This window comes from Nomia melanderi, chromosome 1, assembly GCF_051020985.1.
Source record: "Nomia melanderi isolate GNS246 chromosome 1, iyNomMela1, whole genome shotgun sequence".
Classification (NCBI taxonomy): Eukaryota; Metazoa; Arthropoda; class Insecta; order Hymenoptera; family Halictidae; genus Nomia; species Nomia melanderi.
The window spans coordinates 32737867-32760145 of record NC_134999.1 but is presented as its reverse complement, the minus strand read 5'-3'; the positions used below and the strand labels follow the sequence as shown (position 1 = coordinate 32760145).

The 22279-nt window shown below is 45.7% G+C and overlaps 1 protein-coding gene across 4 annotated transcripts in view; it reads right to left on the bottom strand.

The window, feature by feature from the left end:
• pdm3 (POU-domain protein pdm3) overlaps positions 1–22279 on the bottom strand; it is a 201238-nt gene that overhangs the window by 22065 nt on the left and 156894 nt on the right. For all 4 annotated transcript variants that reach the window (XM_076374313.1, XM_076374318.1, XM_076374317.1 and 1 more), the window contains exons 3-5: positions 6192–6357; positions 5102–5260; positions 4179–4370 (exon numbers count right to left, since the gene is read on the bottom strand). In XM_076374313.1, coding sequence (XP_076230428.1) covers positions 4179–4370; positions 5102–5260; positions 6192–6357 — 517 coding nt within the window. The remainder of the gene's footprint in view (positions 1–4178; positions 4371–5101; positions 5261–6191; positions 6358–22279) is intronic.

Here is a 22279-nt window from a genome sequence, read left to right as displayed (position 1 = left end):
GTAACCTCGCAGGCCAGCGTAGTTGGCAAACTATTATCGTCATCTTAATAGTGGGTACAGGTACTGGCACTGGACTAGGCTGCGAGAAGGACGCCTAATCATACTTAGAATAGTTTCGGGATTACCTCCAGCTCCGCTAATCTGATTACCCTGTACACGCGCTTAATATGATTACTGATCATGAGTACGTACCCGTGTTGGTACCTATAGCTAAGCTAAGCAAATCCTGTATTCCGAACAGCCATAAAAGTTTCGCGTTCTGAGGTAAGGTCAACTGGACAATCCGATTACCGTTCAGTTTAAGCGATATTTGACGATGTTACTCCGCGCGGACTGCTGGATTCTTTCGATCCGCGCGGGACAGACGTTCCCACGCGAATCGACTTTCGCGGGCCACGTTTCTGCGCCGTTTCAGACCGTTTCGGCTTCGCCGCCTTTCGCGCGGTGACGAAAGTTACTGTTGCAAGATTTCAAATTTGAGTATTATCGGAGCTACGGATGTGGAACATCGAAGATATTCACGTGCGAATAACTGAAACGTGTCGAATGATTTATGAATATTTTATTATTGTCTTCCGAGTTTAAGAGATCGTCGCAGATTCGGCTCACAGTGGCATCTGAATGATAATTGCACGGTAAAACATTCGTGAGAGAGAAAGTATTAGATTCCGAGTCTCGAAGCTATATAAAAAGTCTATCCGGCACGTTATCAAAGCTTCATTTGTTCGCATTAATTAATTCCAACGAATGTCAACAGAATATACAAGACAGTGTGTATTGATAAATTCTTGATACACTTAATGGGATTCTCTGGTTATATCTCCCAATGGCGCGCGAAGTTAAATAACGAATCAGCGCATCGAGTAGCCAGACGTGATTTTATATGCAGCGATATAAAAAAATTAAGTTCCATTATAATTGAAAGTGTATTGCAACGCGCCCCTGTCGTTGCCTGTTCGAGATGAACTGGCTAGCTTCGGATCATTAATCCAGGATCTCCGGTTGACCCATTTCGTTTCGTGGCTGCATCACGTTGCTCGCTAAAATAATCTACAGCCGACACGACCGCTGATAACTTATTCTTACACGTTCCTCTCAAATATTCGTCGGTTCATTATTTTCGTTATCAATGATGCGGATATGCTCGATGAACCACTGAGGGGTATCAATGATTCAGTAACTATTGCTTTCAATCGTATCGATCGAGGTCGGACAAATTATTCGCGGAATCTTGTGCCCCGTCCGGTTCGTTCTTTTTTTAAAACTGAATATTCCTTGTCCAATGTTGACCGGCAGTTCGGGATCACGGAAATGTTTACGGTTAAACGGCAGGTATTTAAACGTTTCCTACTTTCTACATAATTAATTCGATCCCCCAGGAATACCGACGTCGAGCGACTCACTGGGGGAAACTAGTCAGTGATCACGGCGAAAACAGTCCGCTGACGAGCGATTGATCGGTTAGCCGATACAGGATGTGACGAAATTGGTGTTACAACTAAAAAGGAGCTGGTCCTCGTATATACACGTCCGAAACGAACGTGTGCAATCGCATTATCGATACGGGAGCTGATTTTATTTCGCTGCATTTATTAATTGTAAATGTGTTCTGATTATAAAAGTAATAAATATCGCGGTAATATTGTATATCGTTCGAGTGTGACGCGTAATCTAATTGTTTCGAATATTACTGAAAAATCTCGAATGATTCGATCTTTCAATTATGCGAGCGACAGTATACGATTGTACGATTGCTTGAGTAACGATACGTAATTCAATTGCGTCTCGATCCTTTTTATCGGTGCGATGAAAAATTATGGATGATTTCCATTCAAGGAGCACACTATGTCAACCTATTAGTTTCAAAATGGCTTCCAGGTTAATTGCAATCGTGGCACTCGTTATGCTCAACTACGTGTGACTTATTAACTTTCTAAAGCCATCATGACCCATTACGGACACGATCGTAAGGTGAACGTGTTAATGAAAAAAGACAATATTATTTTATAACGATCCAATGAAACTTGTGTAGTCAGCAGTTATATCAATTATCCGTATTCCATTTTGTTATGAGTATCGTTAAACCACCGCAGAAGGATACGTTCCTTCTTCATTAATAAGGAATATTTTTGACCGGCGTTGTATGTACTATTAACAATATTTATAGCCAGTGTAACCGAGTGAGAGATAGTAAAGCACATAAAGGATTACAGTCGAACACTTTCAAAGTATAATAAAGTTTATTTACTGGTCATCTGACATATATCGTGCAGGCGTATGTAATCCTCGTGTAATTATTTCAAACTACATAACATTCAGACTCCGTACCTTTTACTCCACAAAAAGATCCTTTACATCATCGCAAATCATTACATAGACCCTTAATAATCATATATTTCCTTCAGAAAAGTACCAACCTAGAATACAACCTAATAATTCCAATCCAATTCAGATCCATCGATACAACTTGCAAACCAAAATTAGATCAATAACATTTCCATAAATTCGAATCTCTCGAAACTCCCAAAAATCCAACTCGACGATCAGCAATTACCAACAAAACTACGATTCAACCCAACATTCAAATTCAATTCCCCAACAAACGAAGCCTCGCGAGAAGCAAGTTCGCTCCCTGAATCCATCCTCAAGCTCCGCGCGAGGCGGTCGCGGCAAAAATCGGTCCCGGCAGAACGCTTCGGCCTCTTTCATCGCCGCCGATCAGAAACCAATCGAGCGTTAGTCAGTTAGCATCGATTGAGCCGGGGAAGCAGTGCAAACATTATTTGCCACCACGTAACTCGTCATCCTACCACGACTGGTCCATATCCACGAACTTCAATCCACTTAGGCGGACTCCCAAAGTTCTCCTTACCCTTCTCTCGCCTCCCGAGCCCCATCCCCTAACCGTGCCCGACACCCCACCCGGCCCCGTGCCCCCTTACGATACCCGTCGACCGTCTCTCGGCCTTTCTCTCTCCCTCTCAATTGCCAGAATAGGAACCCAACTTGGTAGAAACGAAGTTAGCGCGAACCGCAATCGATATAATAGCGGCCGAATCCGCGGAGCTGTGATGTCCAGCTAGAGAGGAGAGTACCTACGGTTAGGGTGGCGGAGGGACGGGTAACCGGGACGGGCTGGGAGGCCAGGGGCGAGTTATTCGTGGGTCTGGAAAGGGGTAGTGAGACGTTAATTATACATTGAAATTAGTTGCAGAGTTTGCCCTCTGCTCGCCGGGCTAGTCTAGGACCACTAAGTATGGACGACGGGGCGAGCCTTGGTCCGAACTGGTCAGAGATAGTCGATATTATATTATATATATATGTGTGTGTGTGTGTACGTGTGTGTGTGTATGTGTGTGTGTGGATATATATTATATATCGGCACATCTTGATTGCACAACATTATGCGCAAGCACATCGTGCAGATTTCCCGATGAGTCCACTCGGACTGATTTACGTTCGACCCCAAAATTCGACGACGCTTAGCGGGGGTGATCGGTCGAGATTTCTTGCCGGGCCTACGTCACGACGACGGTGGCTATCTATCGCGGGCCCTTTATCTAGCAGCCGTTTAATTAAATTTCGTATGTAAGGCTTCTGGCTGTTGGATTCGAGCGTTTTTCGAGAGAAGGGTTTGGTATAAATGTTTATTGCTGAAGGGATCATAGGGAATAGAGTCAGGAGGAATTAAGATGTATGGGAATTTGAGATTGGAAATGAATCGATGGAGAATGTTTTGTTTGATTAATGAAGTTAAAAAGTTTGTGGGTTTTAGGTAATGAAATGTTTCGAATCCTTTGGGTATGAATGGGTATTGAATGAACGGTAACGTAGTTAAGAATGTGTTGTAGATTACATGTTTGATTATTTAATGATCTGGTGTCCGATTTTATAAGAATCATTTAGAGGAAGGATAATTCCTTATTATTACGTGAAACAATGAAACGGTCGAGAGGAATGGTTGAGATATGTGATTTTCGCGAACGTGGAATTCTAATTGAAGCCTATTGCAAAGTCAGCTCATTGAAGACTACTTGAAGGTCCACCATCGATTTACGTGACACGTTCACCGTTGACGGTCTTATTACCATCAAGAAGAGGGAAGTTTCAATGGGTGTCAATCAATGGTCATTTGAAACGTTGAAAGGGCGCGGATACATAAGAAACAGAAGGCTTACCTTGCGACGTAGGGATAAGAAGCTGAGCCCCTTGAATGCCTTGAACCAATTGACCGGACGTTAGGATGAATTGAGGTATTGCAACCGGTTGCGGCTGAGATAATAGCTGAGGTAATGTCGCCATTGGCGCCGAACTTGGTGGCAGGAGGTGCGGCGCAGTCGTCGTACTCGAGGCTGTTGGGACAGTGTCACCTGAACACCGGGATTCACGGATTTAAAATGGTCGTCATTAACTTATCTCCCCTTCAAACCGGTTTCATCGAAATCGTCAGCTGATTTTGCCATGCGTACCACAATCAAAATAAATTTATTTCCGTCGTATCCTCCGATCGACGGTGGCGATACTATACGTTCGTGTAGCGTATATTTTTATATAATTATGGTTGTTACGAACATTCACCTGTGCAAATTAATTTTTATATTTCATACAATAAAACGCGTACTTTTAATATCGTTTTAAATCTGAAATTGCGCGCCGCTATGTTTACAGGTTTTTAATATATATATTTTGTAATAATTGCTTTCTGGAGATTCCGTACTTCATGAATTTATAAATTATCGTACGGATAAACAGTATAATTAGCAATTAAATATTGTCGCGAATGAGTAATAAAGAATATTCAAATATTTTCCTTTGGTTCCGTGGTTACACGAAAAAAAAATCATACTTCGGATGCGAAATGACGCACTTCGAGGTAATGGGGTTTGGAATAAATTAATGTAACGCCGAATTAAAATTCAAATCTCGAGCGTGGAACCCTTTCTACGTACACGAGCGAAGTATGAAATTACTAGGTCCACGGTCGTTCAAGGGTGAGATAATTAGCGGCACGAAATAAAATTCAAACGGGGGGGAGAAGGTTTCAAATTTCACGTCACTTATGACACGCGTTTCCATTTGAATCGACAATTGGAAGTCCTACCGGATGAGCTGACAGTGAGATTCAAGGGCGTGTTGATGAGCTGATTGTTAGTCAGCCCCGCTGTCATTCCCTGGAGACCCGCGGCTAGCGAGGCGACTTGCGGCAGGTTTTGCAGACTCGCCAGATTCTGAAGGTTCTGCAGGGTCACCATGCCGGCCACTGTCGAAAACAGAAATGAAAAATCTTGTATCCTGATCGAATCATCGACAGCTTAGAATTTTTCGCTTCCTTGTGCAATATGTTTATTTAGAAGTACCGGTGAACACGTGTACGAGAGGATGAACACATCAAATTACTGTCGTTATAACGTAAATTAAAACTGATGTGAGAAAGTCGGTAATTAATATGGTAAAATATCGTAAGCTTGTATGATAGATTCTATTATTAAGTAAATGTCAAGTGTCAGAGCTATTATTCGGAGGAAACTCTCGAGTGGATATGCGGGTTAATGTTATAAGCATATGGAATATAAATACAATTCACATTTCATCTGTCTGTAGCATGAAATTAAAAGATTACAGAATCGCCATGGAAAATCAATGATCGTGAAAAGTATCACCAGCTTATCAGTTTGTAGCCAATTAAGTTTACATGTAGTTTCAATCTTATTTAAACGTGCAACGTGTAAATAGAATTTCCACGGAGTATTATTTCACATTCTACTAGCCAGTTCGATTTATTGGTGAGAGTTTGTAATTCCCAGTAGAATGGTAACTCGTTCTGGTGTTTTGGCCAGTGAAATAAAACCGAGCTTATTGAAAACCGTCCGAACCGAAGAAATTGATTTTTGCTCGATGGAAAAGGTACATTGATTTTAGAAGCTCAGACGAGAATAACGTCAGAAAAATTCAACATCTAGTATTTATCAAAAAAATTCATCGATTTCACTATATTACAATTTATCCATTCAAAACTCCGAGTGAATGATTAAGTTCTATAAAAATGAATATTTTTAGTATGAAGATTCAAAATGAAGTCGAATGTTATTTCAATGCTAATTGTATATTAAGAGTATAAAATTTCTGCAAAAACTTTTCAAGAGATCTAACGAGAGAATGAAAAGAAAAGAATGTAGGAAAATTCCACTCACTTGTCCCATTAAGATGTGCCTGCGCCATTGCCGCCCGCTTCGCTTGATGTAGATTTTCAGGCCTCTTCCGCGAGTTCTTCAGCTCGTCCATCATCATCTGGCTCTCATAGAGCGAGCCGATGGTTGTGGCCGGCTCTGGACTGCCAGCGCTACTCCTATCGCTGTCCTGTAACAAACGGAAATTCGAATTCGTCAGTCAGATGTCAATCTCATTATACAAGCAAAATCCATTGATACCAGTCTTCCATGCATCAACCTGAATTTTCAACATAACTTTCGTTCCAGAGAACTGGGAAAACATGAACAATATTAAGACAAGCTGATCTTTCAATGAGATCAACATATAAGTTCGTGACATATCACTGTATGCAAAATATTCAGATATCTTATTATTATTTAATAAATATTCCACAAGTAATCAGTTCTAAGATTTAATATCTTTTTAAATGGTTTGGTAGTTAGCAAAGTCAGAAAGATAGGTTCAAATAAAAACGAGATTTCTCGTTTCCAGTACGCAATGCGTTAATTACGTATGATTTCTAAACGTGTTAGAGTCCTAATTATACGAATGTTGATAATTCCGAATGCCAATGATAGTAATTTGATACATTATATGCCGATGTTTAGAGATTATATAAGGCAATATGTTGTGATACTGGTTTGAAATTCATTATAATTTCACTCACAATGTACTGCTTGTTTCCCTTTGTTGACAGTGATCATCGCGAACCCAGATTCACCGGGCAACGCTGGAAAATTCATACATGACAGAACGCCTCGGCGTTCAGCGAATTCGAGAACCGCTGGTTCCTGTATTTTCTTTTTTACGTTAATGAAAATTGAAAGAAGGCAAACAGAGAAAAATGTTATTAATTGCGATCGCGGAGGGCGGCGAATAGGTGGAAACGAGAGGAAAGTCAGCGCGGCCGATCTGCAACGAGATTGGCCATACTTTATTTCGTTTATTACGCTGCGTTTGAAACCTTGTATTTATACCGTATTGATAACGATTATAAAGTATTGGCCCGTTGCGATGGCAACAGGCGTGCACCGCGAAGTGCTTTCGGCTATATTTTTCATCTCGGAACTCCGGCGCGCGAGGTGGCACCGGTGACGTTTCAAAAATTAATAAGGCGATAATGGCCGGGGAAAGTGTGTCCCCAACCGAGCACTGTTGATCATTTTTCCCAAAATCCGCTTCGCAATCCGTGAAGTTTCTCTAAAGAAAACCGCATCGTCCACGTACTACACGAAAATGAAATGTTCTAAACTTTACAAAATATTCCAAAATTCGCTTCACAAATCGTGAAGTTTCGTGAAACAAAAAAATAAAATATTCCAGGCTCTACAAATCCAAAAAAGTAGGGTCAATATTTAGCTGCGAATGATTCGTTTGAAAATATAATAAGATAAACGCGTTCCACGCGAATCGCATAATTTCTTCAAAGAAAACCTCGTTATCCAAAGGCTGCGCGCAAATCAGAATTTTAACAAAGAAAAGACAGAAACGCTTGGCTCCGGATAATTCCGTCGAGAGTACGATAGCCCGAAAGCGAGCGTTTCCATTAAACATCATAAAGTTGTTCATCGACGATCGAATAAATATCTTCCGAAACGCGAAGCACGTAGCGCGCCGTTCGTTGCCGCAAAAATCGCAACAAATTCCCCTCGACTTGAACGCTGAATCCGGCCGCGCCTCCGCTGAATCCGCGGAAACCGTAAAAATACAAAATAACTCAGTTTTATGGCGGCCGTCGACTCACAATTCACGCATAGAATATTAAAACGATTCTCCACGCTTCATTAGGTTAGACCTGAACGCGGACACGCGGAGGCGCGGGCTTTACACTTATTTTCTCATAAATATACATGTCACGGCGCATTGTTAAATATTATTGCGACCCCGTTTCTCTTCCTTCTTTTATTATTTGCCCGGCGTGTCCTTACACGCGCGTAGGTTACGTTAAACGGCGTTCCTTTTATTTCGCGAAACCACGCGCGGGTTTGTTCATCTTTGATCCCACATCGTAATAAAGACGTTTCGTTGTTATTACTATTATTATTCTCTCAAAACGGCATTAAATTTCCGGCCGGAGAGGCTCGCAGGCGTTCCGTAACGAGGGGGCCAGCCCATTAAAAAATCCACGGCGTCGCCCTCTTTTTCTCCCCTCCACCTTACACTGACCGAAATCAATCGAACGGGTCGCGCAAAGGTTTTATTGGAGGCTGGCAATCATTCCTGCCGAAATGCTCAATTATACGCGCGTGGTTCGTTAACGTACCGCGGTTTTTATCGCGGCGGCAAGTTTAACGCTGAAAATTGATTAATAATCATTCACGGTTCAACTGGCCGACGTTAAAATGCTTCACTACGAAATAATGGTAGACGCGCAGGGCTTTAACCCGTTGTTCTACGATTTCTTTCTGAACTCTGATCGATCTAACCGCTTCGTTGTTAAGAATTCATTGGAAAGAGAAAATTCTAGGCTTGCTCTATATCATGGTTTGCTCTAAAGTATCGTCACTGATAGGATTAATATGTAATTTCCATTCAGAAGAATTGAATAGTGTTGTTTGTTAAATTTCATTGGAAATCTTCGTCGCGAGTGTAACACGATTATAGAGCTAGTTAGTTCAGTGCTGAATACTACCAGCCGAATTATTCCGTGGTGACGGAATATTTTTCATCTGAAGATCGATATAATATGGTAACTCATAGAATTAATAACGTTGTAATTAAATTGTAATTCCTCAGTTTTACCAAGTTGAATAATGCGCCCATAGCACTCGGGTTAACCTCTTTCCCTATTGATTTCTTAATTATGACCAATGTAACTGCTTCATCATTAACGACTTATTAGCAAAAGAATCTGAATACTTGTACTACGTCTATGTTCACTCCAAACGTTAACGATTGATAATAGACAACTAATATATGACTCATATTTAAAGGAAATAAATAACATTTAGACTTCTCACATTCAGTTTAAAATTTTCATCGCTAGTCCAACATAGTATTGTAGGTCAAGGGGTTAAACGCCCGCGGACGATGCCAGGGATCGAAAAGAGAGCCGAATCGTTCGGCGGGTAACGTAAAGATCGCGTGCATCGATGCCAAGGGTCGTCGGCGTGCCGATCGCGCTTCCGATTTCTCAATCGGCGGCGTTCGTGAAACGCGACGGGCGATCATCGCGCGGAGACGGTTTCGCGTTCCTCTTTCACCGGCGATTCTTCGGGCGAAAATGAAGCTCGTTAACCGAAATCCGGCCGCGATAATACGATTTTAAGCGCGCCGGGACACCGGGCCCCGACCGGGCGTCGAAAAACTGCAGACTCATTCCGACCCGGATAACCATTGTGCAAACCTAAATAATTTGCATCGCGAGATTTTTCTATTGTGCCGGCCGACACGCACCGGGCAAATTAACGGGCTCGCGCGCGGCCGATTGTAGACACCGCGCCGCCCGTTCAATCAGCCCCGGCGCGGCCGCGATATATTGGCAATCGAGCTACTGAATATTTTTTATTGTACCCGCGATTACAAAGGCGGCCCCGCCCGCCCGCCCGTCCGCTGCCGGTCTAGGAAATCGGTCGAATGCGATATTCGGCGCACGTGTACTTACTCGCGGCGCGGAGATTATAATTCGCCGGGTTAATTCGATTATCTGCTTAATGCTGATTATTTTGTTTCGCGGAGATTGGGTATAATTATTAGGTACGAGGTGTCTTGGTCGTTTTATCGCAAGGCTGCAGGTATACTATTGGATTTTTGCGGGGAGATCAGTTTATGGACGGGTACACCGATAATCGGATCGAAGTATCTTATAACACGTTCATGTGAGAATAATTAATTCCCCTGCATAATTGGTAAGTGGCATACAATCTCTCGTTAAAAACTCTACCAGCTCTCAATTTATATATTCTTGTCCGTATATTGAATAGGCGGACACGGTGCATTCGTACCGTCCGGGCACACATAATTTTCCGTTATTAAAGTAATTACCAAGCAATTATTATAAACTCGCGATACCGTTTACGCGAGACGCGATCGCGCGATACACGTCGCGCGATTAATAATACTTAAACCCGTGGCTAAGGATCGCGAAAACGCGAATCGAAAACGGGGAACGACGGCAAAAGGCGGAGAGAAAAAAAAAAATATCCGCGGCGTGTATTAATCATTGGACCCGTATACCCGCGCTTTCGTGCCGGGCGATATATAATTCATGCATATTTACGGGCTGCCGGAGGAATAATTAACGAACGGCAGCGCATTAAGGCGTCTCCTATGTATACGTACGTGCACGTACACTCGGCTTCTAAGAAGACAATCTAAATTATAATAAATCGATGGAGTAAGCACGGGGGCAACGGTGAAGCTTTACCTGCGACACTTCTCTCTCCCTATCTCTCCCTCTCTCTCCCTCTTCGTCTTCACCTCTTTCTCTCTCTTTCTCACATAAACACACGTACACTTAGTTTGTGTACCGTATCGATGGGCGGCGTTGTACGAAGTAATGTTACCCGACGCGGCCTCTTTGCATAATGCCATGGAAATATGCCGGAACGTGTATCGCCATAGTTGGATACAGATTAAGCGTGTTAAAGCGTCGACACCAACGGCTAATTCGCGAAAAAGGAGTCACCCGGTGGGTCTCGGCCATGAATAAATCCGGGGAGAGCTCCTCGGCTAACCGGGACGACTTTAAACGTGGCCACGGAGCTGATCTCCCGGCCCTCACCAAATTATGTTCGCGTGTTCTGCGGAAAATTTGCGAATTTTCGTGGAGCCAACGCGACTCGACGCTCTTTGAGAATGTTTGCTGCTTAACTAGTTAGCTGTTTGCGACCTCTTTGAAAAGTGTGTCCCCGAAAAATGTCGGAAGCGTGAGTTACCTGTTACTTTGACGAGTATACTCGTTATGACGAAATCTCGGCATTTCTTTGCGACGAACGTACTCGACGGAAACGACTAATTAGTTAAGGGAATGATGACGATCGGTGAAAATCGGCTTTGATAGTGTCCTCTGGCGAACTAAGCAGGTTTCTATTCTTTGCAGCATCCGCGTTTTTTACTGTTCGGAATTGAGTGCTTTAAAATTATATTTGTCACGGTTAGTAAAGGAAGAAGCTGTTACTTAGAATATCTAGGAATGTCTTTATTCGAGGCAATATAAGTCCAAGAATATATTCTTCTCAATAGAAGTCTCAACGTTGATTTGCCTGAAACAGTCAACGCCGTTGATCATTACACAAGATAGCTGAAAGACGTCCGAAGTATTGCACTTTCGAATTGCTGAATCGCAACGACGCGGTGGACGATAACGCGACGGAGTCGGGTCGCCATCAACGGCAGGGAAGTTTCATCAGCGGAAAGTGTCGATTTCGAAGGGCGACGGCAGGCGGGCACGCGAAAATTCCGCAGGGAGTGGGAAAATAACGAGCGTCACCGGAATCCCGGGTAAAAAGTGGAAGTTATCAAATGATTCGAACGCGGCCGCTGCCATTTTTTTCCGTACAAAAGGGAGAGAACCAGCCCCCTGTCTCCCCGGACGCTGTAATTTCGAATTTTCGTCAAAGTCGTACAATGGATCGAGCGGTTGCCGCGTTGCCATTGGTCCCGGGCATTTCATTGCATAAAAAATAGATAAAGCCCGGTCGATAGGTAACGAACGAAAATAGGAGGCGCAGGAGTCACGGCGGTGGTAGTTCAATTTTTTTTTTTCGCCGTGCAAATTCGTAAACGGCTATGCCCGACGGTATGGCCGACTCCCCATATTAAATGGACGGGGCGAGGGGGATTAGTTGAATGCACGGGCCCGGCCATTTTGCTTGTAAAAGTGCGCCCCCGCGGTACACGTATATAGTAAGCCGTAGGAACGTATGTTTACGGGCTTTCGGCATTTCGCATAAATTAATCAGGCCGGCCAACCCCTTGCGCAAATACCGGCGTCGTTCGACGGTCTCCATGGATGGCCGGCACGCAACGCCGTTCTTCCGGAGAACAGATATTTTCGCGCATCCTCGGCTGATTTCGCTGGGCGAACGTTTCCGGTCTCGCTATTGGCGTAACCAGAACGTTCATGGAAATCCGCGTTTCCGCGGAGTAATTAATGACACTGGGAATTCGTGCGTATTTAATTCCTCCGTTTAGGGTTTTGTTACATTGAAGACGAGACTTTGGCGTTTTATACAGTTTGAAAGGATGAAGCGATGAAAATGTCCGATCTATCTGTAATTTGTGAGTTTAAGCGATCGGGAGATAATTATTTATTATGTAGTTGTGATTTAGTTAGTGATATTTATAGTTATGAACCGAATGGTCGTTTAAAATGGTAGAAACGGTAATTTGAAAGTTTCCGATTGGAAGGTAGCTTTTTTATTTGTTTTTTTAGAGTGGTATTAAAAATTCTTAATGGGCAAGTTTATCGGGGAGTATCGATAGGTTTCTTAAGCCAATTAGCGGCGAGGGGAATAAGTTTCTGTGAAAACGGAGTAGAAAGTAACACCGTTCATTAAATTCTCGCGCGCGAAATTCGCGGCCGTCCTCTCATTGACTTCATTACTGTTTCTAATTGTTGTCCATCCATTTCCGTATTTTGGCAGGAATTCCCAATTTCGTTAACAAGTTCACTCCTCCTCGTTTTAATTACCTCAGAATAAACTTCTCACTTCAAGCGTTCACGTGCACACATTTTTTTCCGCCAACCCCCGCGCGCACCCTTATCGCACATTCGCCGGTTTACATAGATGAATGTAAAAAGACACGATGAACGCGAGAATATCTCGCTGTATTCTCGAAACAAAACACTGACCCAATAATTCCTTTTAATGTTCCCTTTTCTTTTTTTTATTTCGGGGATCCACGCATAGAAAAATAAGAGAGGGATTACACTTTTTGGTGTAATGAATACAGAACAATCGATATTAGAATAATATTGAACGCGTCGAATCCCCGGAATTGGACCTACGGATTGAATATTTGTTTCACGCTTTAAATGTGAAAGACCGATACCAAAGACCGAATATCGGAATATGTATTCAAAACTTTGCATTCAACTCCGAACGCTTGGAGCTGAATTTCTCCTCTAGAAATTGAATTCTGATATTCAGATCCGAATTCGATTTCGAATTTTAAGGAGACCTGTACTACCAAATTCAACGGCTAAAAATTCAGCGCGATTCCATATGTAATTCAAAATACATTCGACAATAGCTAACGTCGCTTCAAATTCACTACCTTCCACGTCGCTTCCCCTATTCCACTTAAAACACTCAAAACCTTCAACAATCATCACAAATCAAATGTACTAATTCAACTCACGCAACTTCAATTCAAAGCATAACTCATTACTCGAGTCGTCCCAAATGAAGGAACTCAGCCCACGGCCATTCATCGACAATCCCAAATCATCCAGTGTAAGACTCCCAAATGGCAAATCACGTTTCTCCGCGATCGAAATAAACGTCACCAGTCGCCGATACCAAAAAAGAAATCCGAGGCAATATCTCGAGCGCGGCACTCATAAAATCGCGAGCCGCGGTCCGCGGGGACCAATCCCCGCGTCGTCATCGGAGCGGTTCGCCGGCCGCGGGTACCGAGCGTTCGCGGGACGGATCGTTCGTTCGCGGGTGTCCGGGCAGTAAAAAATCGTTAGCCGGACCTCACGGGCCATCTTGCTAATGCGAAAAACCGTGGTGCAACGTTCTCTGGCCGAGAGGGACCCGGAGCGAACGGGGGCGGAGGGGTCGGAGGAAAAGGGATCGGTTCGGGGTGGGTCGCGGACGAGGTCGGCGGTGTTGTGTACCGTGGTAGGGACGAAGAGCGGCGGGGCGAGGATCAGAGGGAGGATGGTGGCGAAAAAAAGAGCGGTAGCGGGCGGGCGAGCGGAAAAAAAAGAGCGGGGGTGGCGTCGAAGAGGGTGGCGGCGGCGGTATGGCAGGATTGGGATACACGGTCGTTGGAAATGCAACAATAAACATTACTTATCGGCACGGGAGCCTTTAACAATGCGGATAGGACGGGAGAGAAGCGGCTCGGCTGGCCTGCCGGTACGCAAAAGCGCAAGTTTTTTGCAATAAAGTCATTCCGAGGCGTTTGAGTTATGGGTAATTCGTGTGGAACGCAGCGGCGGTGGCGGCGGCGGCGGCGGAGCGCGGTCCGGGGCAGAGCAAGCGGGATGCCCAGCGCCGCCGCGGGTCCCGGCACCATTGATTAGTATTAATGACTTAGCTGCACTCATTTCGCCCGAATAAAAGTAATTGGATTTGGCTTCGACCCCGCGGACCGCGCCAGGCAGCATCGGTGGCCTGGCGTCGGTGGCGTCGGCGGCGGCGTCGGCGGCGCGGACGCCGGGAACGGCGGCGTCGGCGCAACGAAAACGACGGGCAGCGTGTAAAAATACATTAATATCTGTTTGCGCTTAATAAACGATAGCCGCGCTGACTTCAGACTAATGGCCGTATTCCGGAATCGGTAATACGCGTTTTTATGTTTCTTTCTATAGAACGGGCCGACGCGTCCCGACCGGTTCCCACCAACGTTTATTTCCCGCCTATCTTTCCTATCGATCGATTTCTCTCTTCTCGTTGCATTTTAAAAGGTTTCGCGTTTCTTCCTCCGCCGACGCTTTGTTTTTCCTTCCTCTCTCTGTGTCTCGTTTTGTTTCGTTGTTGTTGTTGTTGTTGTTGTTGTTGGTTCGATTTTTCCCACCCTATCCGGGTTCGGCTTCTGTTCCCTGATTTGACCAGGTTTGATACGGTACACCGTGGTTCGGAGATAAGCATTTTCCCCCTGCAGCGCCGCTCCGCTCGACTTGTTAATGGACTTTTGTTGGGTTATTTCTTTGAATCTGGAGGTTCTGGCCGCGGTACCGAGCGGCGTTCGCGAGCCGCTGTTAGAAAATGTTGTTTAATTTATGCAACTGGGCGCGGGGCTCGTTAATCACTTGTGATTCGAAAGGAAGCGGGAGATCGTGCGGCCGTTCGGGAACTTTTCTAGATTCTGGAAGCGAGATAAATTTACACATTAATTTTGCGTGCGCCTGGCTTGTTTCGTAATGATATAGTTTTCTCGGATACGTAGAAACGCTCCGGTTATTCGAGTGAGTTCGTTGAGGCGACTTCTTGTAAGTAGCAATTCGGGTGTAAGATTGATATTTTGAAACTTGGAACAAGAATGTAAATCAATTAATGTCAATTTCTTTCTGTATAATTTGTAGCATTTTCTAGATACAGTGGAGGGGATGATTTACTGTGGCTGATTTATGAATGTCTCATTTTTCAGTAGAATTTTAATTAGCATTCTATAGCAGTGACAATCTGCGATAATTGAAACAATTAACTCTACAGTATTCAACGAACTAGTCTTCGCCTGAATAATCGGGTAATTTATTGACCCTCGTTAACACTTCACCTCCAATGCGAACGTTCCTGTTAAACATTCTCAAAAATATTATGCCAATTACGAGGAAACATTCCACCTAATCAGCACGATTTTAATTTACTCCATCCTCCGTCACCGAGGAAAAGGAGCGCAAACAAAAGCTCCCAATTTAATTATAAAAACATGGTCGACAATTCGTGGCTTCCCGCGAAACCGCCGAAAAAGGATCGCGGTGGCATCGGGATCGGCTTTAATTCCGCGCGCATTCGACTGCAGTGAATAAACTAGGCCACCGAGCTCAGATACCCCAAGAGTGCGCAATATAATTAAGCGATATTATCTCCGCAGGAAATCCCAAAATTTAATATTATCTCATAATTGCCCTTTCGTAACACGGTCGGCGACAATGCGCGTTCGAAGCCACGGCGGCGGCGGGGGCGGCGGGGGCAGCCGGAAACTATAAAACCGTTGGAGAGGACGGAAAAAAGAGCGCGAGAACCGGAACGCTCGATCAATCTAGAGAACCTTCGCGGCCGAAGACCGCGGGCGGGAACGGGCGAAAAGGAAACAAGAAGAAAAGGGGGGAAAGAAGAAAAAACAAAAAAGAAATCGCGGGACGCGGGGGGAGAAGGAAAAAGGAAATAAAAGCCCATTAACAAAGTCCGTATCACGAGGTAACAGACCCACCAAGACACTTTTAACTCACCGCGTAACCCCGTCACGAATACTCCATTGATCGGGATTAAGGATTATCCGTGGCCATCCGACGTTGGCCAGAGAGAGACGGGAGGAGTCGAGACAGAGAAATCGTCGAAAGTCCGAGAGAGAGGCGCGGCGAGGGAAAGAGTAGAGAGCGGTGCGAGGAAACGATGAATTTCCTCGACGACCTAACCGGGGTATCCTAACGGGGACGTGCTCCACGGGGGTTGCAATTATCACGTGGTCATTGCGAACCGTTGTTATCGGGAGTACGAGGAGCGAGCGAGATAGAACGGACTGGAAAGAGAGAGCACAGGGTGGTTAGGGGGTCGTGCACGTGCGAGAAGGAAGAAGAGACGCGGCGGGAGACACAGAGGGGGAGAAAGACGGACAAACGAGAGAGTCGACCGACCCCTCGGCACAGGCTGCTTTGTCTGTAAGTGTAATTAGTCCAGGGTGGGGTTTCGCCTAAGAGCGAGCGAGCGGGAACGATGAACTGCGCGCGCGAGGGAGAGAGAGAGAGAGAAAGAGAGACGGGACTGCGGAGGAGGCGAAAGGGTGGCGAACGGAGGAAAAGGGTGGTTCATCCTGGTCTCCCTCGCCGCGCGCCCACCGTGCCCCACCACCGCCTTATTTATATGCAAATGAGCTTCATTTCGCGATATTAATGTTCCACCCGAGTCGGCCTCGCCTGCCGCGAAAGGGTGCACGGGGATACGCGGAAAAGGGTTCGTCCTGGCCCCGGTATATGTTTACGACCGTTTCGTTCGGCGGACGCGGCGCGACGCGAGCCGCGCGATTTGCTCTCATGGAAATTGCCGCGTCGATGGCCCGGCGATCCGGAGGGGTTGAAGAACGCGGGAGAAAGGAAAAGAATTTATTGGCTCTTGTATCGGGAAACGAGCGACGGTCTCTGCGAGAGATGCTGAGAGTATAAGTTATGAAATTAGGTTTTTATTGGATCGGATGCTTTGCGATCTGGTTTCTAGAATGTTACGGTACGGTTCGACGTCTGGTACAGACGTGGCGATTTGTTTATGGGCACTGGGATTGTGAACGTTTGAACGTTTGGATCATTGTGGTTTTCGATGATAGTATATTGAATATTACAACGAATTTCGCGAAGAGTTTGAAATAAGCTGTAACTGAAGATTTTCATTCTCTAATTTGAAACTGCTTTCATTAAAAGATTGAGTCCACTTGTTAACATTCCTTGATTCCTGAAGGTTTCAGATAATTAAACATTTCTACTTAATTATAATATACTACTTTACGGAAGAAACATCTGAGCGTATTTGCAGAAAGTATGCGAGAAACGGTGAAAAAGAACAGCGAAATTCAATTAAACCGCCCATCTCGTTATTTAATGCCGGTACTATCAGCAAATACATAAAAATCCGCAATCTAATTACAAGAGAACATTATAACACGTTACCTCAGAAACGGTCGGCCAAGAATCCGTAATTTTCACTCGAGAATTTCCCTTAATCTGCGCCGCTATCTACCCGCCGGGCTCCCTTATCAGCAACCGAGTCCGATCCAGTTATGGTAATCGCGCGGTTCGAAAACGTAGAGCAGCGTGAAACCGAAATTCCCCCGTTCGAATCTCCCTTCGCCGAAAACTGGACACGGCTGGCGGCGGCGGTGCGCGGCGGTGCGCGCCGTTGTCTTTGCTTGACGAGTCGCTCTCGCGCACGGATAATGACCGATTTATCGTAACGAGTCGAGGTTGGCAGCGGTTAGACAGACTTTCAGCCCCCTTCAGCCCCCGCCCCGTCAGGCCTCCAACGGGTTAAATTAACAACAGACAAGCCACTTGAAACATTACCGAGGCTTCCTAGCGGAGCAAGCCGAGGGTGGGCTCCCACTACCTTACTCAACATAAATTAGGGCCGATAGAAAGGGTAGATTGCAGAATGTTGAGTGCATAACGACCCGACGCTCTGTCGGTGGCTTATGTCCCGAGCATCCGAGGCTCGCGTCTTACTCTTGCGGCACACGCGAGCCCGAAAAATCTTGCCCTGCCACACGCCATTGTATTCTAATGCGGCTGGGGCTGCCTGGCTTTCCGTGTCTTCTTTGCCAATTACAGAGCCCGCTAATAACTACTTATAAAAAGGGAACGATTATTTTCTTGCTTCTGATTCCACGGCGTCATTACGTCGTTATTATGTCGTTCGTGGCGGCCGTCGTTTCGTTTCGGGGATCGAGCCGGTATCTGCGATCGCGAGTTTCTTTGGGATCGTCGACGATCAATCGGAATAAAGAATTCAGAATGTCTGTGACTGTGTATGATGATTGCTCGTACGTTTTCCGTGCGATGGAAGAGGTTCGGTTCCACCGCATTATGCAGCTAATTTACAAGAAATTTGATTAGCCGGGGCATATTTCGATACATTGAATCACGAATATCATCATCAGGCAGAACTGTGAGTTGATTACAGAGCGACCACTGGATAGTATGGAATAATTGACATCAGGACTATAAACCACAAAATGGTATCACGGTGCAGTTTAGAGTTCATTACACGGAATATTACGAGGCTCGTAGTTCATTACACGTAATCAATATTTAGTCCACAAAGTGACATCGAATGCATCCTATTTTACTAAATTATGATTACGTCGGAAATTCGTGAAAGTGAAAAAAACAACGATACCAAGGTTCTTAGGTGTACATCGCGATCGAACCAGCTCGTAAGAGGCACGGATCGATCACGCAGCGTGAAAACATTGCGTTTAAAACTTCCGTCTGCACTCGTTAATAACAGAGGATCAAGTTGAACTCTGACCAACTTCGTATTCGCCGTACCGATCGGTGACGCGGTTTCGCGCGACAGCCGGTGGCGGGGGTGAACTTCCACGGGGCGCAATTACAGCGCAGACGAGACCGCGGCCGGTGCATTATCGTTTCCGTGATTCTTATAATTCCTCGGCGCGACGCGACGGTGTCCGAATAGTCGTTAGAACGCATTTCCGCGGAGACGATATCTGGCTATAATGAAGGATCCATTTACAAGTAAGATTCAACCGCCCCCCCGGCTCCCCACCCCCGCGACTTCATTACCCACGATTTTACCGCGAACGCCCCGCGGCATTCGTAATGAGCGATGGTCATTCATTTTAATATCCATTAAATGCAAATACCGTCCCGGCACAAACGTTTACTCCTATTTCGAATTATTTCGCTGACTCGCCGTAATTAAGCTTTTCGAAGGGACTCGGGGAAACATTACCTACGGAGGAGTCGTTACTGGTAACGATGCGTCCCCCACCCCTCCGCCACCCACTCCTCCGCGTCCTCCTGCCGGTCCCTCCTTATTCGAGCAACCACCAGCTCGGCTAGGTGCACACGGCCACCTCGTAACGTCACTCACCATGACGATTTTCGTGCGCGATAAACGGAATTTTAAATTTAAGGTCCGCCACCCTAACCCGTTAAAGAAAGCAGCGACAGAAGAAAAAAAGGATGTAAAAGTGAGGAATGGGACGGCGTAGAGGGCTGGGGCGGCGGGGCGGAGGGGAAGAAGAGTGGAGGAGAGACGGGGAACGAAGAGAAAATAAACGATCGCCTTATCTTCGTCCGCGGCTTTAAAATATTCATAAATTCTCGCGTTAATAACGCTGCTTTTATAATCATTTTAATAAAACTGATACTCGGCCGCGTTGACATAAAGTTCGCCGCGGCGCGATTTCCATATCGCGTTCAAGTGCTCACCGGGACGAAAAGATATTCCATTGAGTTTTACAAATTATAATTAAAACGAGGCTGTAATTACTCCGAGGGAAAGTGTGGACACGCCGCGGCAGCGGCGGCGGCGGCGGCCGCGTCTGGTTTCGGTTGCGGGGTTCGCTGCTCGTGGCGCCGGAAACTGGGATTGTTCGGTGGAAAGTGGATCAAGTTTGTGGGTGAAAGTTTTTGGAACATTTATTTCACGAAGAATTGAAATAATTATGTCTGGCTGAAATTTTTACTGCGGAACACGCCCTGATTTCATTGTTCCTTTTGGTAGGCCAGCTTCGGCTCGATCCTCGGATAATTTTCGGACGTTTTAAACGTGGCGGGAATTATTTGTTTAAATACATCGTGGAAGAGCTTCGCTATTACTTATTATATTATACCTCAATTTCAACCGTCAACGAAGCTAAAACTTTAGTAGAAACACGTACCCTAATTATTCTCAAATATCACCAACCATTACCTTCACTGAAAACTAACATTCATAAATAATCTACGGCACTCCCATAAGCATCATCGCAACCCACTACACCCACTCCTAAAGCAAGTCGATCGCATCAAAAATCTCTCAGACCTAAACTACCCTCATACAACATTCAACTCCGCTCCATCCAAAAAACATCCGCAATCCAATATAAAACCCAGCCGAAAATCCTGCACAACGAACAAGTGAAATGCCCGCGGCAATCTGTCAGGATCCCTAACCATCAGCTCATCCCCGAGAACCCCGAATATTCTTCCCAGCGAGCATCTTAATGCTCGCGGGTCGTAAACAGCGCGGACGTGACGTAAATCTATTCGCAGCGTCGTTGTTTAGCGTCGGTCTTTGCTGTAAGAGTGGGCTGGATGGGGGTGGGCGGTCGGCTAAAGGCGAAAGAGCCCCGGTCGAGGGGCGAGAGTAACACGGGAACCAACAAAGACGGAAAGACAGAGCGAAAGAGGGGCGGTGCGGCGGGCGGGGGTGGTCGGGCGAGAGAATCGGAGGTGGGTCGACCGATGTATGAATATACATGACCTTACCACCAACCCTTACACCGCAACGGGGCTCTGCTTACATTATTGTATATCTAATTCCGCGGACGGTTCTCAAAATTCGTCGTTTACCGCGATACGCGAGCGGAACGTCGGCTTCGGCCGACACCGACGACCCGGACCGCGGAGAATCACTGTCGGCCCACGACATTATGCAGGCAGTCTACATATTATACATTCGGACTGGGATTCAATTAAGTTTGGTTAGACCACCCTCTCCCCGCAGCCCGCTTTCTATCTTCGTCTCTCCCTCTCTGTCGTCGTTCCGTAACCCCTTGATCCACCTACTACTTCCATCTCCGTTCGAACCCTCACCGCCTCGTCACCCCTTTCTTCCTTTCTCGCCATTCAACTTGGTGTTTCCCTCCGCCGGTTCCTTTCTCTCCGCCTTTCAACCCCCGTTGGTCGCCTCCAACACGGTTCTTCCTCTTTCGCCGCGGCACGTAGAAGTGTTCTAAATCGTGTCCCCGCTGAGACGATTCGTTCCGCGGTTTTCGGAACCGTTCCGGCCTTGTCTCGTTTGAATTATTGTGGTCTGCCGCGTTCGATAGGCGCGCCCGGCTCCCGATGGGCGGGCGAGGGGACGGTGAACTGGATTCGGGGACCAGCGGTGATTGGCCCGGAGTCCGTCGGATCGGTCTGGGGATTTTTCGATCGGCCTCTCATAACCTGATGCGGCGATTAAAAGCTGGGGGAACCGCGGGGAATTAAAGTCTGATCGATCCCGGCTCTCAGATTCTGTGTATCGTTCGCGACGGTAATAGAATGCGCGGGGTGTAATTAAACAATGATTTAACCCTGCGCTATCTGGAGGGTAGTAAATTGTATGAGCACGGTAATGCTATATGCTTTGAGGCAGGGAACGTGTTCCAGGAAACGGTTTCCTGTGAAATTTCAGTGGTGGATGGTTCAATTTAACGTTTTGATGATTAAACATTGTCCCGCAGGAATTGAAACGTTCAATGTCTGTATTAGAATATTTTTGAAACATTGTTCTTACAGTATAACCTTCGACAATGAGAATCTAGGTGACCGACGAGGTTTGAAATAAAAATACTAATCTCCCCTAACTAATCTCATAATGAAAAACTATACCAAAGTAAAATCAATAATCTCTCTACCGAACGATTCTCCGAATCACCGAGAAAACCCTCGACGAAGGACCAGGTCCAACCCGAAATCACGCGAAGACACGAAAATGAAATCTGACCCACTAAAAACAAACTGGCAAAG